The following is a 13,577-nucleotide window of genomic DNA, read 5'->3' as shown; positions in this document are numbered from 1 at the left end:
TGCTATAGGAGAGGCTGCCTGCAGGGGATTCTGATAGATATGTCTTTTGAAGACTTTGTGGGGCTGTAATAGGGATATGGATGGGTTAGATAAGGGATAGATCTCTGGATCATCCTCTTGGCAATGATCCTGCAAATGTCATAGAAGCTCAGGCTCTGGGAGAGCTATAAGAGCTTCTTTTTGGCAGCTTTACATACAGGAGTGATTGAAACAGTCTAAAAATCCTGCTCCTGTGGGAGCTGTGGAGCTGTGGAATGGCTAGCCAAAATTTGTTGTGTATAGGTGGAAGCACCTCATATGAAAAGTTCTGTTGTGTTCAAGTAGTGGGGCTGATAAATAGGATCTTAGAATATTTATCAGTGGTCACAGACCATCTTTAGAGAATACTGTTTTTGCATTTCTTTCACTTTTAGCTCTGCTGTTCAGCTTGTCTTAGATGTCAGTGTATGTTTATAGACTTTGGAAGAAAGAATTTCAAACCTTTCTATGGTCAGTGAAGTGATTCATTTAGAACATGCTGCAAATTTTAAATGACTCACCTCTTTTTATATGCCTATCTGTATTTCAAAGTTGATAAAGTGGTCAAAGTTCAGTTCCTTAGGCTTGTGTACTTCAGCCTGTTCTGATCTTGTTACGGTCAAGATATACTTAAAATGACAATACTCTGCACTAGCTGTGTGTTCTCTATCCGGTGGTGATCCATTTCCTCCCATAGGTAAAGTACATTGTTCCTGCTCCTCCAGTGAGGCTGGCTATTGGGTCTGACCCTGTTATCTGTGATTTGTATCTCTGTTTTGTGCAGTATGCAAATCAGAAATAAGGGAAGGTCCTTGGAGAGCCTGCTTATGGAAAAGGCGTGCTGAAAGGAAGGATGTTAATTGTGGTGATGATTTGCAGGGTGGTTACCATCTTTTAGGAGCTGGATTAAAATCATGAACTTATTGTTCATGATTTCCACAGCTGTGGAAAACCATAATTTGGCAATCACATTAGACAGTGTTGATCTGGACATGACCTGAACTGAGAAATTAAAATGGACAGTATGTTTGTCCTTAAGATCTTTTCATGAAATAGTATTAAATTTTTTAGATACTGTTCATATTCATGAATGCGGGGAAATACACGTCAGCTGCTGCAGCTTCCTCTCCTGCTGAAATAAGGCAGGAAGCTTGTATTATTGGTTTGCCACTTTGGCCAAACACAGCAGCTGAGCATAAACAGATGAAGGGAGGTAGCTGAAATGAGGCAGAAAATAATGCACAAAAAGTAGCATCACAGATAAAGTAATGGGAATGGTGCTATGAGCAGGTGTTGGAGGTCATCAGTAATCTTTACATAACTGAGGATGGAGAGAACTGAAATTAATTTCCTGTCAGGCTTCTAATCTTGGGAATGGAGTTCCTTTACTGTCTGATGGGAGGCAGAGATCAAGGCATTGGTAGGGCACAATAGGCAGTGTCAGATCAGATTTTCTTCAAAAGTCAGTAAATGTATGCATGCAGCAGCTTTTAATCACTGACAGGACTATTTAAAAAATATTGTTCTGGATTTGTGTTGTGCAGAGTGCAAAACCAAGTAATTCTGTGTAAACAAACAAGAAATGAAGGATAGACTGGTTTAAATCTGAAGAGATACTTTGTCAGGCATAGACTACAACTAAGTGCTAGTTCTTTAGGGCCTTTAAAAGTCTCAGCTGATGTTGTGGCTCCCTAAATCACTTGTTGAGAGGCAGGGAGAGGACACAGGGTGCTTCTCTTGAAAAGGAACACCAAGGAGTGCTGCAGCCTGTGTGGAGCTCAGCTCATGGCTCTCAGGACCACTGAGCTCCAGCAGTGTATTCAGGATGAGCCTGAAATCTGCAGCTTGGAGCTGTGGAGTCCTAAGTGCTCTGAACAGGAGTGTAGGTGGCAGGTCTGTCTCTACCATCATGTTTAGAATAGCTCATTGTCATATAAGTGAGCTGCTTTGTGTCTTTTTTCCTTACTATACTTGTATTATATACCATATATAGCACAAGAGTAATTATGTCCATAGAGCAGTGACAGTAGAAAAGAAAAAAATGAGAATTTTAAGTATTAGTCATTGTTACTGTGTGCATTTAAAAGTCTATTCTGTCATGCTACTCCTGTTATATAGTGTGACACATCAGATTCCTCATTTCCAGATTCTTATTTTTTGAGAATTTGGACTCTTGCAGCAGTGGGTCCTGCCTCTGCGTAGTTCTGAGAGCAGTGAGAAGGGTTCAGTTAATCCTTGTCTCCTCCTTTCTCAGAATTCTACTTTCTTCCAGATATTTTGCTTTAAATTACTCTTTTTTGGAAATTACTTTTCAATTTTCCTCTATGACTCCTGAACTATGTTTCTAGGAGGACTCTTCCGCTTTTCAGACAATAACTTGACTCACTTTCCATAAAGAAAATCACTTCTTCAAATTGATATGTGTGATTATTTTTTCAATGGAAGAGTGCACTAGCAATTGCAGGTAATAATAGTCTTTGATGTTTGTACCTTGCAGTGTTTATTTACATGGGTTGGAAAGGCCAGTGCTCAATTAAGTTTTGGGTTAAACCCCCTGCATATTAAGGCCAAGAGTAAATCTAAATAAAAGCAACTAAAAAGATTTTGGTAGGTGCTGATAATGGATGCTTCTCAAATGTTTTTTGTGCCCTCTGAAAAAAGAAATGGATCTTGTTCTCTCTCACTGAGGAGGAAAAGTGTGCTTCATTTGGCCTGTTGGACTAGAGCAGGAAGGAAAAACTCTTGAAACTCGTTAACCGGGGGGTAGCTTCACTGAAAGTGTGGAATGCATCTCAACTTGGTGTTGGTTATTTCAGGATTCTCAGCTTCGGCAGAGCACAGCTTACAGTTTACACCAGCCTCAGGGAAACAAGGAGCATGGCACCGAGCGCAGTGGCAGCCTGTACAAGAAAAGTGATGGGTGAGTACTGCTGGGCTTTGCTGGGACAAGTGTTGGGTCCTAGGAGCTCAAGCAATGTCATACAAAATATATTTTAAACTCTTAACTTTTTTTTTTCCCTTTAAACTAGAATCAGAAAAGTGTGGCAAAAAAGGAAGTGCTCGGTTAAAAATGGTTTTCTTACAATTTCCCATGGTACAGTAAGTATTTGTTTACAGTATTTTATGTACATGGTTGCTAGTACAAAAAAGCAAGCTATGCTGGTCTATATTTATGATTTGGAATTAGCTAGATTCCTGATGCAGTGTTTTGAATATGAGGGATATATTTTTTAAGACTGCCTTTTAGAAATATATCAAGACATGCACAGTATCTAAAAATACAGCTATTTTAATGTTTATGACTGTTAATGGGAAAAAAGGCTTTTTTAGTGACTCAGTTCATGTAAATGTTCATTTTACCAGACTATCTAAAAATACAAATTCTAACTTCTTTTTTTTCCTCTCTTTTTAAGATATGGTTCGGCATTAAGCCATTTTTTAGATATGAATTAAACAACTTTTTATATTTGTGAGATAAACTGAGAGTATGCTGAATTTCCTTTTCTCCCCCAGGTTTGCTGCTGTATGGTAGTTACCTTGTTAGGAGTTACTTTTGGGGAAAATCAAGTCTAAAACCAACTTCTACCAGAATGACAGGAAATAGAGAGTTACAAATTCCTTTTTATTGCTGCTACCAATATTTGAACACATTAACTATAACTATTAAACAATAGTTAAAATTTTAAAACGTTTTGGTTTCATGGTTTGGACCTTTTGCACTTTGCCTTCAACTTGGTTTTGTTTTCTGTAACATTTTAATACTGTTTTCTCAAAACTTTTAAGAAAGTTTCTTGAGGCAAAAAATAACTCAGTGACAGTATTTCTCATTCATGGTCTAATAACCAGTCCTGCTTCTTGGTCCTGTTATGATCTGTTCTGTTCTTCATCCTGTTATGCCTGTTGCTATGACTACAGGTTGACCTTGGCAGCAAAAATGAATCAATCTCTCATTTGTGCATCTAACCACAAGCTGCTGCCTTCAGAATTGATAATCAGGAGTTAAGGAGGAGTGTGAAGTCAGGCCTGCAAAGCAGAGTCATTACTCTGGCTTTGGAATTGTCTGCTTGTTTGTGCCTCTTCTCATTTGGGTGTGTAGGGAGTCTTTGTTAGAGAGAAGTCTGCTGGTGTATTCTGTGCTGGTGTCTCCATGTGCTGTGATTGTCAGATGTTGGACATGCTGTCCTGGTGGCAGTAGGAATGTAGTTGGGGCAGCTCAGAGTTGGCAGAGGCTACAAAATCCACTTGTGGAGCAGAATTTGAAAACTTTCACTTGCAAGTACAGTTACTGAGTCTATCAAAATACTGTTTTCTTCTCTTTTTATAAGCTGTCTACCAGATGGTCTGACATTTTTAGAAGCAGTAAGTTCCCACTGAAATCAGTGGAGCTGTAGCTGGAAATCAGTTCCTAAGGCACATATTCAAATGTGAATTTAGATAGGTGTGTTTCACAGGTTTGGTCTCAGTGTTTTTATATTACAACATTAGAAAAGTCCCTTCTTGTTTTAAAATATACTCCTGAAAGGTATTTTCACTTATTTGCTCACTTCCCCCTCATATATTGATGACAGCTTCATGTAAAAAATTAATGAATGTTTCACAGACACTGAAACAGGTAGAAGTGATTTTTATTTGTTAAAAATTTTCTAGGCTGCTCTGAATGTCTTCTGAGAATTTGGAAGGAACAACATTGATTTCCAAGCTTCTCATGGTTGATATCTCCTGGTCTCTGAAATATGTTGTTCTCTCATCCCAGCAGTTCATCAAAATCTCAGAAATTCAGTTGTCAGTTTTCCTTTCTTTATCAAATACAAATCTCTAAATACTTCTCCTTTAAGGGCTACGTATTCTTCATGGATTTCTCTTCTTTGGTCATGTAGCCTCTTTATAAGGGACTACTTTGTCAGTCTCTAGAACAGCTATCTTCAAGCAATTGCAGGTGCTTAAACTTGTCTGCCAAGTGCTCCTGATGGATGGAGAGAATATATTTTGTTCTCTGTCAGTCACCCAGCTGTGACCCTGTATGTGCCTGCCTGCACTGGCATATGTGCAGCAGTTATACTTTTAGATAACTAAAAGTTTCAATGAAGTCAGCATTCATACATTTAGTGTACATGGATGAAAAAACAATTATAGAAGAGGATTGAAACATGTAATTAGGAATTTCTAGGTCCTTTCCAGATCAAGAAGTCACAAGGCAAAAATATTTCAGAAATATCAGACTGCTCAAAGCTGGATTTGTGTTTAAAGAAGATTTGCTGGTTGTTTGCAAAGAAAAGAATATAACAGAGACTCTACCAAACCATTTTTATTGGTCTTTCTTTACTGCTGAAGATTTCACCATGATGATTAAAAGGACAATCTAAAGGCAAACCAATCAGATTTCATCTTTTTATTCTGAAGTTGATCACTGATATCCAGAAAAAATGCATGATAAAATCAGTCAGCCAAGTGTGTTAAGTGGACATATTTGCTCCTGCCTTTTGTAAAATCAGCTCTATATCTCCTGTATTGTCTCAGAGACCTAACTTTTTGATTCCTACACTTCTGTTCGTTGCTGGAACAGTTTATAAGTTTTGCTGGATATAGGGTTGCCATTTCTGCAGGAAGGAACATGAGTTGATGCTCAGATCTGTGTATGGCATGAAAATAGCAGCACTTTTCAGGGTGCTGGCATGTTAACGTGGGTGTCCAAAAACTCACTAGTAGTCTGAAAGTTAATTATCTAATCAGAAACTTGATCAGGAAAGTGAATCTCAGAGGTTTCAAATGAGTAGTGTAACAGTAGTTACATTTGTTAGGTTTTTCCATGTTTAGTGTCTCCTAATCCTGCCAGGTGTCTGAATCCATGTGGCTGAGGAGCTCACACAGCCTTACCTCCCTTTGGCTTTAGGCTTCAACTTCTCCCCAGGCAGCAGCTGCCATGTGATGGAAATGTGTTGTCCCCAAACAACAGGCACAGGCCAGGGGGCTGCAGGACAAAACCTGTTACTGGCTGCAGGATGGGAGCATGAATGAGGTGCTGTCAGCCACATGCACAGGGTTTTTAATCCCCTTGGTAATGCTGTTTTCAGCTTAGGAGTTCTTCAGATAAAAGCTCAAGTGTATATATGGATTCCAAGATCAGCATATTGGCCCAGGATATGTTATTTTTGTGGCAGCCATTTCTTTGGGTTCTCAAACTGTGATACTGAGTTCTCCAGCTGCATTCTCCTGTCCAGAGGGGCAAGTCCTGTGTGCATTGGTCCTTCAGACCTCTCTGAAGCATTTTACTGCATTTACAGCTTCGTATTTCATGAGTTAGAGAAAACTAAGTAGGCCCCAAATGCTTTTCAGATACAAAGTCATGGAGCGAGGGGATTTTCTCTTAAACATGAATTGCATTTTTACATTCTGATAGAGCCTATGAGAAAGGTATATATGAGTTGCCCAGTGTCTATGTAATTAATAATTTATAAATATTTTAATATATTTATGTATAATTTATAACTAAATAATTAAAACTGTATGCACTTTTGCTACTAAAAGGAAGCCTGGAATTTGAAAAGCTATTTATTAGGCAGAGAATACAATGCAATTGTCAATACATTGTCATCTTGCTGCCTCCAAAACCTCTCTTGGGTATAATTTGTTTTACATTGCCCAGCAAATGACCTGCATATTTATTGTTTCAAAGCTTGCATGACTTTATTTCGTCTGCTGTTTATGCTGGGCAAAGCATGAACCTGCTATTTTTCAAGGACACCATGCTTCTTTTTTTTCCTAACAGGAAAAAATATGTAATTGTTTCCTTGCTAATGTTTGTCCATGGTTTTGATTTTTTAATGGGTCTTAATATATAATGATACTGGGTTTTTTGGCCAGATACATTGTTCCCAAGGGAATCTGTAACATTTTGATTTGTTGTTTCTTGTTTTTTGAATTAAATGTTTTCATCAGTAAACTTAAATGAGATTGTGAGAATGTCTGCATTTTTTATGATTCATTACAAGTTAATGACATTATGTGATAGTGCAGCTTCATTTGGTAATAGTTTTTTTTAGGTGTTTAAATCTTATTTTAGTAACAGACTATTAATATTGTTAGAATGCAACAATAAGTGTGGTAGTGTGTTTGTGTGTATTGCTATCCTTATAACAGTCCTTTCCTAATGGTTTAAATTACTATTTTTTAGATATTATTGTCTAGAGCAAAAACTGGCTAGTTACATCTGCTTTCTGATTTAATTATTCTAAAAGAAGAGTGAAACTATTATCAGTTGTAGGAAGTGAAAGCCATTCCTCATGTCAGAGTTGCAAACGAGTCTTTCTGGGTCCTACCCCAGGTCTGTAGCGCAGGTAGCCTAAGGGAAAGAAGAGGGAAGAGGTGCTCTTTGAAAAGCCTTTTTTAGCCTTTATGCACCTTCAAAATGCAGGTTCTTTGTGAATCTTGCTCTTAGTACAACACTGTCATTTTCTATTCAAAAAGGCTCTGAAATACCTGAGAGGAACTTGACTAGAAAATACGTATTATCATAAAATATACATTATTTCACTAGATTATTTAGTAATCAGCTAGCTAGTTTACTTTTACATACGTTTGCTGCAAGACTTCTCTGTGAAAACTTCTTATTTTCCTTCATTTGGTCCCCTTTACTGATTTAAAAATTCACCATTTGTTCTTACCTCGTTATCTGGGGACCCCTTAAAGAGATTAGCAGGAGTCAAAATAATTAATTATTGAAAACTAAACAAGTAATTTTTTTAAAATAAAAATGTCTGAGTGTTAAGGGTTTAAATGTAAGGATGAACCTGTCTCTGTTTTGTACCCAGTTCCTTCAGGTAAGTGTCCCTGGTCACTGGTAATTGAAGAGATTCTACCCTTCTTCCTTTCAAAATTCTAGTGTGTATCCAGTTACCAGTAAACAAAATAGTCAAATAAAAGTAGCTTATGAACCATGATGCAGAAGAAAACATGAATGAAAACCTGGAGACCTTAAAACTGTAACAGCCATTTGTCAGGTCTTTTTGGCAAAGTGGGATGTTATCCTGTGCTTTCAGTCTGCAGGGTTCTGTCAGTATGGGTATGCTAAAATGTGTTTTATCTTCAAACAGGCTAACCGACCTCCAGCAAAACTCAATCTGTTAACCTGCCAAGTGAAAACAAACCCAGAGGAGAAAAAGTGTTTTGACCTCATATCACGTAGGTTTGTTGTTCAGGTCTTTTTACTTGCAGCTCATAGCAGAATTTTGCATTATTTCTGTAGATGTGTCTGTAATTCACTAGAACATTTTTGCCATTATAGAATGCTTCCCTTTATAAAATGCCCTTCCTATGACAATTTGACCTTTCAGTTATTTTAGCATAATGCAACTAACTGTGCCCATTTCTTTGGAAAACCACTTATTTTTAAAAGCTTAGAAAGAAGACGTTTTCACTTCTCTTTTTTTTAATTTAATTTTTTGCTGTCTTGCAGCAGAGTAACTATTTTTTTGCTATGACATCACTCTTCATACTGAAAATGTCCTAGCTGATCATCTTGAAACTTTTGCACAAAATGAAAAGATGCTTGTAAAACTTTTTAAAATTTAAGTCTGGTAGTTGATATGCAACTGTGAAGAAAATACTAAAAAGATTTTTTGGTTTTATTATCTCATAGTAGATAGAAAGGTGAGATAAAGAATTTACATGTTAAACCCACCAAAACAGAATAATTTTTGGATTAGAATGGGATGATATGAAATTGTGTAGTACAATGTTTCCTTTGTTTTCTCACTAGGATATTTTACTAATATATATATATCTCAAATTAACTGGGGAGAAGAATATAAATGTATTCCTCATTTGTTCCTTTACTGAAGCATAAAGTTCTTCTGCATTTGTAAATGTAAGCTGTGCTTCTGGGAATAGACTCAAATACTTGTGTGCAACATACAGCTAATTCATTTTCACTCAAGCAACTGGGCTTCCCTGTTTACTTTTGCACTTCCTTTCTTTGTTGATGACCATGTCATATTTTGCCCAGTATCAGCTTATTCCAATGTTACCACACACTTGAAAAGGCATAACTGGCCTCTTAGCCTTCTCCAGATGACTTTTTCACTTTGTTTTACTGTAGAGTTAAAAAAATTTCCTTGTTCTTTACAAAATGCAAATTACTTATCATAGCAAGATAAAAATCTCTTAATGTAGCAATTTCCTTTATATTCTTTCATGTATCTTTACTATCTTAATGTTTTCCTTGCTTGAAGGTATCTTTTAATACCTTTTAGCTTGAGTGTTTTTCAAACTTTAGAAATTTTCATCTTAGAGTATTTTTGCCAGTAGCTTTACCTCTCTTGTTCTCACTGACTGTTCTCACTCCAGCTCAGTCATAAAACTGTATCATATCTTATTCTCCATAGACTTAAAATGTATTATGCTTTTTTTTCTCTAGTAGTACATGATGGTAACAATGCTTAGACTTAGAAAAGTAGTAGTAAATTAAAATTTGTGAGCTTGGTTTAATTGAAACAGCTTGGGGCTCATACTGGTTGTAGTTCGGACTTTGTGTTGGCCAGATTTTTTTGAAGTTTGTGATTACTGGGTTGTAAGAGCTCATTTGAACTCTTTACGTCTTTTTACACACACAGGTAAACTCAAATATAGACTCTATATTTTACTCCCCTCTCTCCCAGCAGAACTTTATACTTGTGATTACTGAGGCTACATCCAGAACATGAAACATTTCCTTTGCTTTCCTGCTGCTTGTATGATAAAAGCACAGCACAGAAGAAAGCAGCTTCTGTTTAAAATGCAACAAGCCACCTTGTGTAAACACAGATGTAATCATAGATGAACTGTAGGTAGTAAGGTGAAACTTCTTAAATAGACTTTTTGTCTGTCAACACACTCCAGTGATGAGAATAGAAACCTCAGGAATCAATTAATTTCACATTTCATTGGGAGTTTTCTGCAAGGTGAGTTTTTCAATAACTTTTTTTAATCAGTATGTTAATTATTTATTGTGCAGATGACAGAACATATCACTTTCAAGCAGAGGATGAACAGGAATGTCAAATGTGAGTTGCTTTGCTAATTTTACTTTTGACACTGGTGATCTACTGAGACTTACTTTGAACTTCAGAAGTGCCATAACACTTAATAGCAAAATATTACTGCCATTTTAGATGGACATCTGTGCTACAAAACAGCAAAGAGGAAGCTTTAAATAATGCATTCAAAGGCGATGATAACACAGGAGAAAATAATATTGTCCAGGAACTGACAAAAGAAATTATATCTGAAGTCCAGAGGATGACTGGAAATGATGTTTGTTGTGACTGTGGAGCACAAGGTGACTCAATTAAACATATTTCTAATGGGTAAAAATTCTTTGTCTCATGAGAATATTTAAGCTAATATTTCATGCTTTCACTTTTACTCATTATTTCACAAAAATTATGCACATAGTAGAATACGTTAACATTTTAATGGAGCTACTTTAGTAAGATTGATTTGCTATATACTTAGTATCAGAGGGGAGAAGAGTTACTAATAAGCTTACTTTTTCTCCCATGTATTTTGCTAATTGTAGCTTTTGCTTACATAAATCAAGTGAACTTACATAAAACATGGGTGAATAATGTCAGATTTTGGTAAAACTGAGCAGCCATAAGTTACTTGAAGCATTTTCTTGATACACCTTTTTTTTTTTCTTCCTCACGATTGACTAAGTGGGACAGGGAATATGGCTAAGGCTGTACTCATTTTGAGAAGTATGCTCCTCCTGACTATGGTTTGCAGTGTTGGTTTTGTTGATCAATGAATTTCTACTTTAACCCTCTTCAAATTATTTTTAAAATCCTGCTGTTTCCTGTGTTCTTTTATGTTGCAGGGGCACTGCAGGACTTAGGGCTTTTTGATGTAAAACTGTAGCTGCAAACATCAGCTCTGATGCTGTATGCACTTTACAAATCAATAGTTACTTCCAGCATTAGATATTGTATAAGACTATGGGAAGAGTCAAGCCTGCTGTCTTAAAAAAGAAGAGGGTAAATGGCAACTAACAAACCTTTATCAAACTAATTGCTAACATGTCTAAATCTTCAGAAATAATTATTTGGCTAGAAGATGAGGGAATGATGTAGTAAATGCAAATTACTAGGAGAAAAGAGGGTCCAGGGCTATGAAAGGAGAGGGATGAGCCTTAGTATCTTTGGAGTAGTTGAGTGAGAAGCTTGTAGTGTGTGCTGTGTTTGCACTTCTGGATCATTTCTGCTTCACTTAGCTGAAAGTCTATATTTTAAGTACAAAAGAACCCCAGCCCTGTAAACGTTCTTATTTCAGTTTGAACTGCACCTCTATTCTCAGTTGAGAGTGTGACACCATTATAGTGGTGGTGGGAAAATGCAGTTCCTGAAAGTTGTTTGAAGAATGACAAACTGGAGTGGTTAAGGGGCTCCCTTGGATAGCAGTGACTTTCACAAAAATAAAAGAAAAATTCTGCTCTTTACTTCTTTCAGCATTAAAAAAGATCCCGTTTTTGGCTTTTTTCCAGGTAGAGTAAATGTAAAGACATAAATTTAAAGAAAAAAAAGTGTACAAGAATCTTATTTTAAAGAATTTCATTTCTGTATTCTACATTTTCTAGATGAAATAATTGCTTGAATAAATTTTAATTCTGTGGGTGCCTTTTGTTTCAGATCCTACCTGGCTTTCAACAAATTTGGGAATTTTAACTTGCATTGAATGCTCAGGAATCCATAGAGAACTTGGTGTTCACTATTCCAGAATGCAATCACTTACATTAGATGTGCTGGGAACATCTGAACTTTTGGTAATCAAATTGCTTTTATTAACTTAAAGATAGTATTGTAAAATACTTCTAACACAAGTATTTTTTTGTGACTTTAGCAAGATGTTCATATCCTGAAGTTGTCTCTGGACAAACACAATTCAAGAAATCTTGATTTCTGATGTTTATTGGAACCTCCTGGAACATAGTGTCCTACTGTAAACTTTTTCTTGTCTTAGAAATCAAATTAGTAGAGGCTTCATATTTTTTATGTTTTCATATCTTTTTATCCTGAATTGCTTTCTAAAGGAACGCAACTGTTTGACCTATAAACGTGCCTCAGATTAAAAGTTGGAAGACATCACAAATACTTAATCCATTAATTATTTAGCATTATTTTAGATGACAACTTTAATTCCCAAAAGAAGAAAATGTATTCAGCTTTGCTGCACAAAGAAGTTACCACTTATCAGCTGCTCCCTGACAGTTCATATGTGTGTTCTTACCCAGCACAATGTATTTGCATTTATTGTATGAACTGGCATCTTGATGGATTATTCTGCAGTTATTTGTTCATGTGCTAAATCCCCACTGAAAATTCACATCCAAAAAAAGTCCCTAATCTGTTTGTTGTTGTGACATAGCAGCAGACCAAGGAATCAGAAATAAAAGGTCCCAACTCTCATTTTTTCCTTGTTCTCCCCTTATTATGTGGGTGGCTAATAACTGAACATGTTTATTAATTGAGCTGTGGGGTTTTGTTTTTTAACAGCTTGCAAAGAATATTGGGAATGCTGGATTTAATGAGATTATGGAATTCTGTCTTCCAGTCGATGAGATGGTCAAACCTAATCCAAGCAGTGATATGTAAGTTAAGAGCCACTATTTCTGAGAGAGGGAGGCATTTAATTTAATATTGCCATTATTGTACCATTATGGTTTGCACTGGCAGGCCATGGAAGATGTGTAATATCTTATGGTTTTATAGCTGAGGAGTAAACCTTTCTTCTGTTGCTTTACATGTCTGTTCTATTGAGCTTTATCTGCCTCTACCTTCCCTAATAGTAAGGAATATCTTAGCAACTCTTTGAATCTTGATTTGTGTGAGAGAAACAAATTACCTGTGACTTGTTGGGAACCTTAAAGACATACAAGGATAGGGATTAAACCCAAAGCAATTAATTTGTGCTATTTGAAAACAAAATAAAAATTGTAATAAAGTGCACATTTACCTGAAAGATGCAGAACAGCATTTAGAAACTACACCTAGGACTGAAGTCCGTGTGGAATGAAGACAGAACATTTAACTGAATTCCTCGAAAGCACTGACCAGTGATGGCAGAGATACAGCAAGGACAGCTGCCTACTTGGCTGGATACTGCTCATCATCAAAGAGCTAGTAAACAATGCAGAAACAAACCCAGAAGAATTGGCTCTGGAGGAAGCTGACTTTACATTAGGTGGATTTTTAGCATTCTGACAAAACCAGTGTTAAGGCAGTTTAGATAATTTTTGACTACTACTATCAATAATAATGCAGAGTATTAATATTAACAATTGAAATTACTAATAATTTTACCATATGCTGAATCAGCATAAGAAGACTTGTAAAAATTTGTGTTTAAAAAGATCATTTAGTTTGATACCTCTGGTTATCAAATTTGGGGCTATTTTATTGAAATGAGAACCTGAATATTTATCAAATGCTTTATGAACACGAGTTATCCACTGAGCCAATTTATTATTACTTATTGGGGTTTTTTACTTCTTGTCCATTACATAGTATCTGGATGTTGAGGTATGACTT

At 36.3% G+C, this 13,577-nt stretch overlaps 1 protein-coding gene across 3 annotated transcripts in view; it reads left to right on the top strand.

Moving 5' to 3' along the window:
• The window catches only part of ASAP2 (ArfGAP with SH3 domain, ankyrin repeat and PH domain 2), an 85,273-nt gene that overhangs the window by 49,801 nt on the left and 21,895 nt on the right, over positions 1-13,577 (top strand). For all 3 annotated transcript variants that reach the window (XM_063425091.1, XM_063425082.1, XM_063425073.1), the window contains exons 10-16: positions 2,835-2,938; positions 3,048-3,117; positions 8,109-8,196; positions 10,007-10,055; positions 10,164-10,330; positions 11,679-11,812; positions 12,543-12,637. In XM_063425091.1, the coding sequence (XP_063281161.1) occupies positions 2,835-2,938; positions 3,048-3,117; positions 8,109-8,196; positions 10,007-10,055; positions 10,164-10,330; positions 11,679-11,812; positions 12,543-12,637 (707 nt within the window). The remainder of the gene's footprint in view (positions 1-2,834; positions 2,939-3,047; positions 3,118-8,108; positions 8,197-10,006; positions 10,056-10,163; positions 10,331-11,678; positions 11,813-12,542; positions 12,638-13,577) is intronic.

Source organism: Prinia subflava, chromosome 2 (genome assembly GCF_021018805.1).
Source record: "Prinia subflava isolate CZ2003 ecotype Zambia chromosome 2, Cam_Psub_1.2, whole genome shotgun sequence".
Lineage (NCBI taxonomy): Eukaryota > Metazoa > Chordata > Aves > Passeriformes > Cisticolidae > Prinia > Prinia subflava.
The sequence above is the reverse complement of the archived record's forward strand: the minus strand, read 5'-3'. Positions and strand labels throughout refer to the sequence as shown.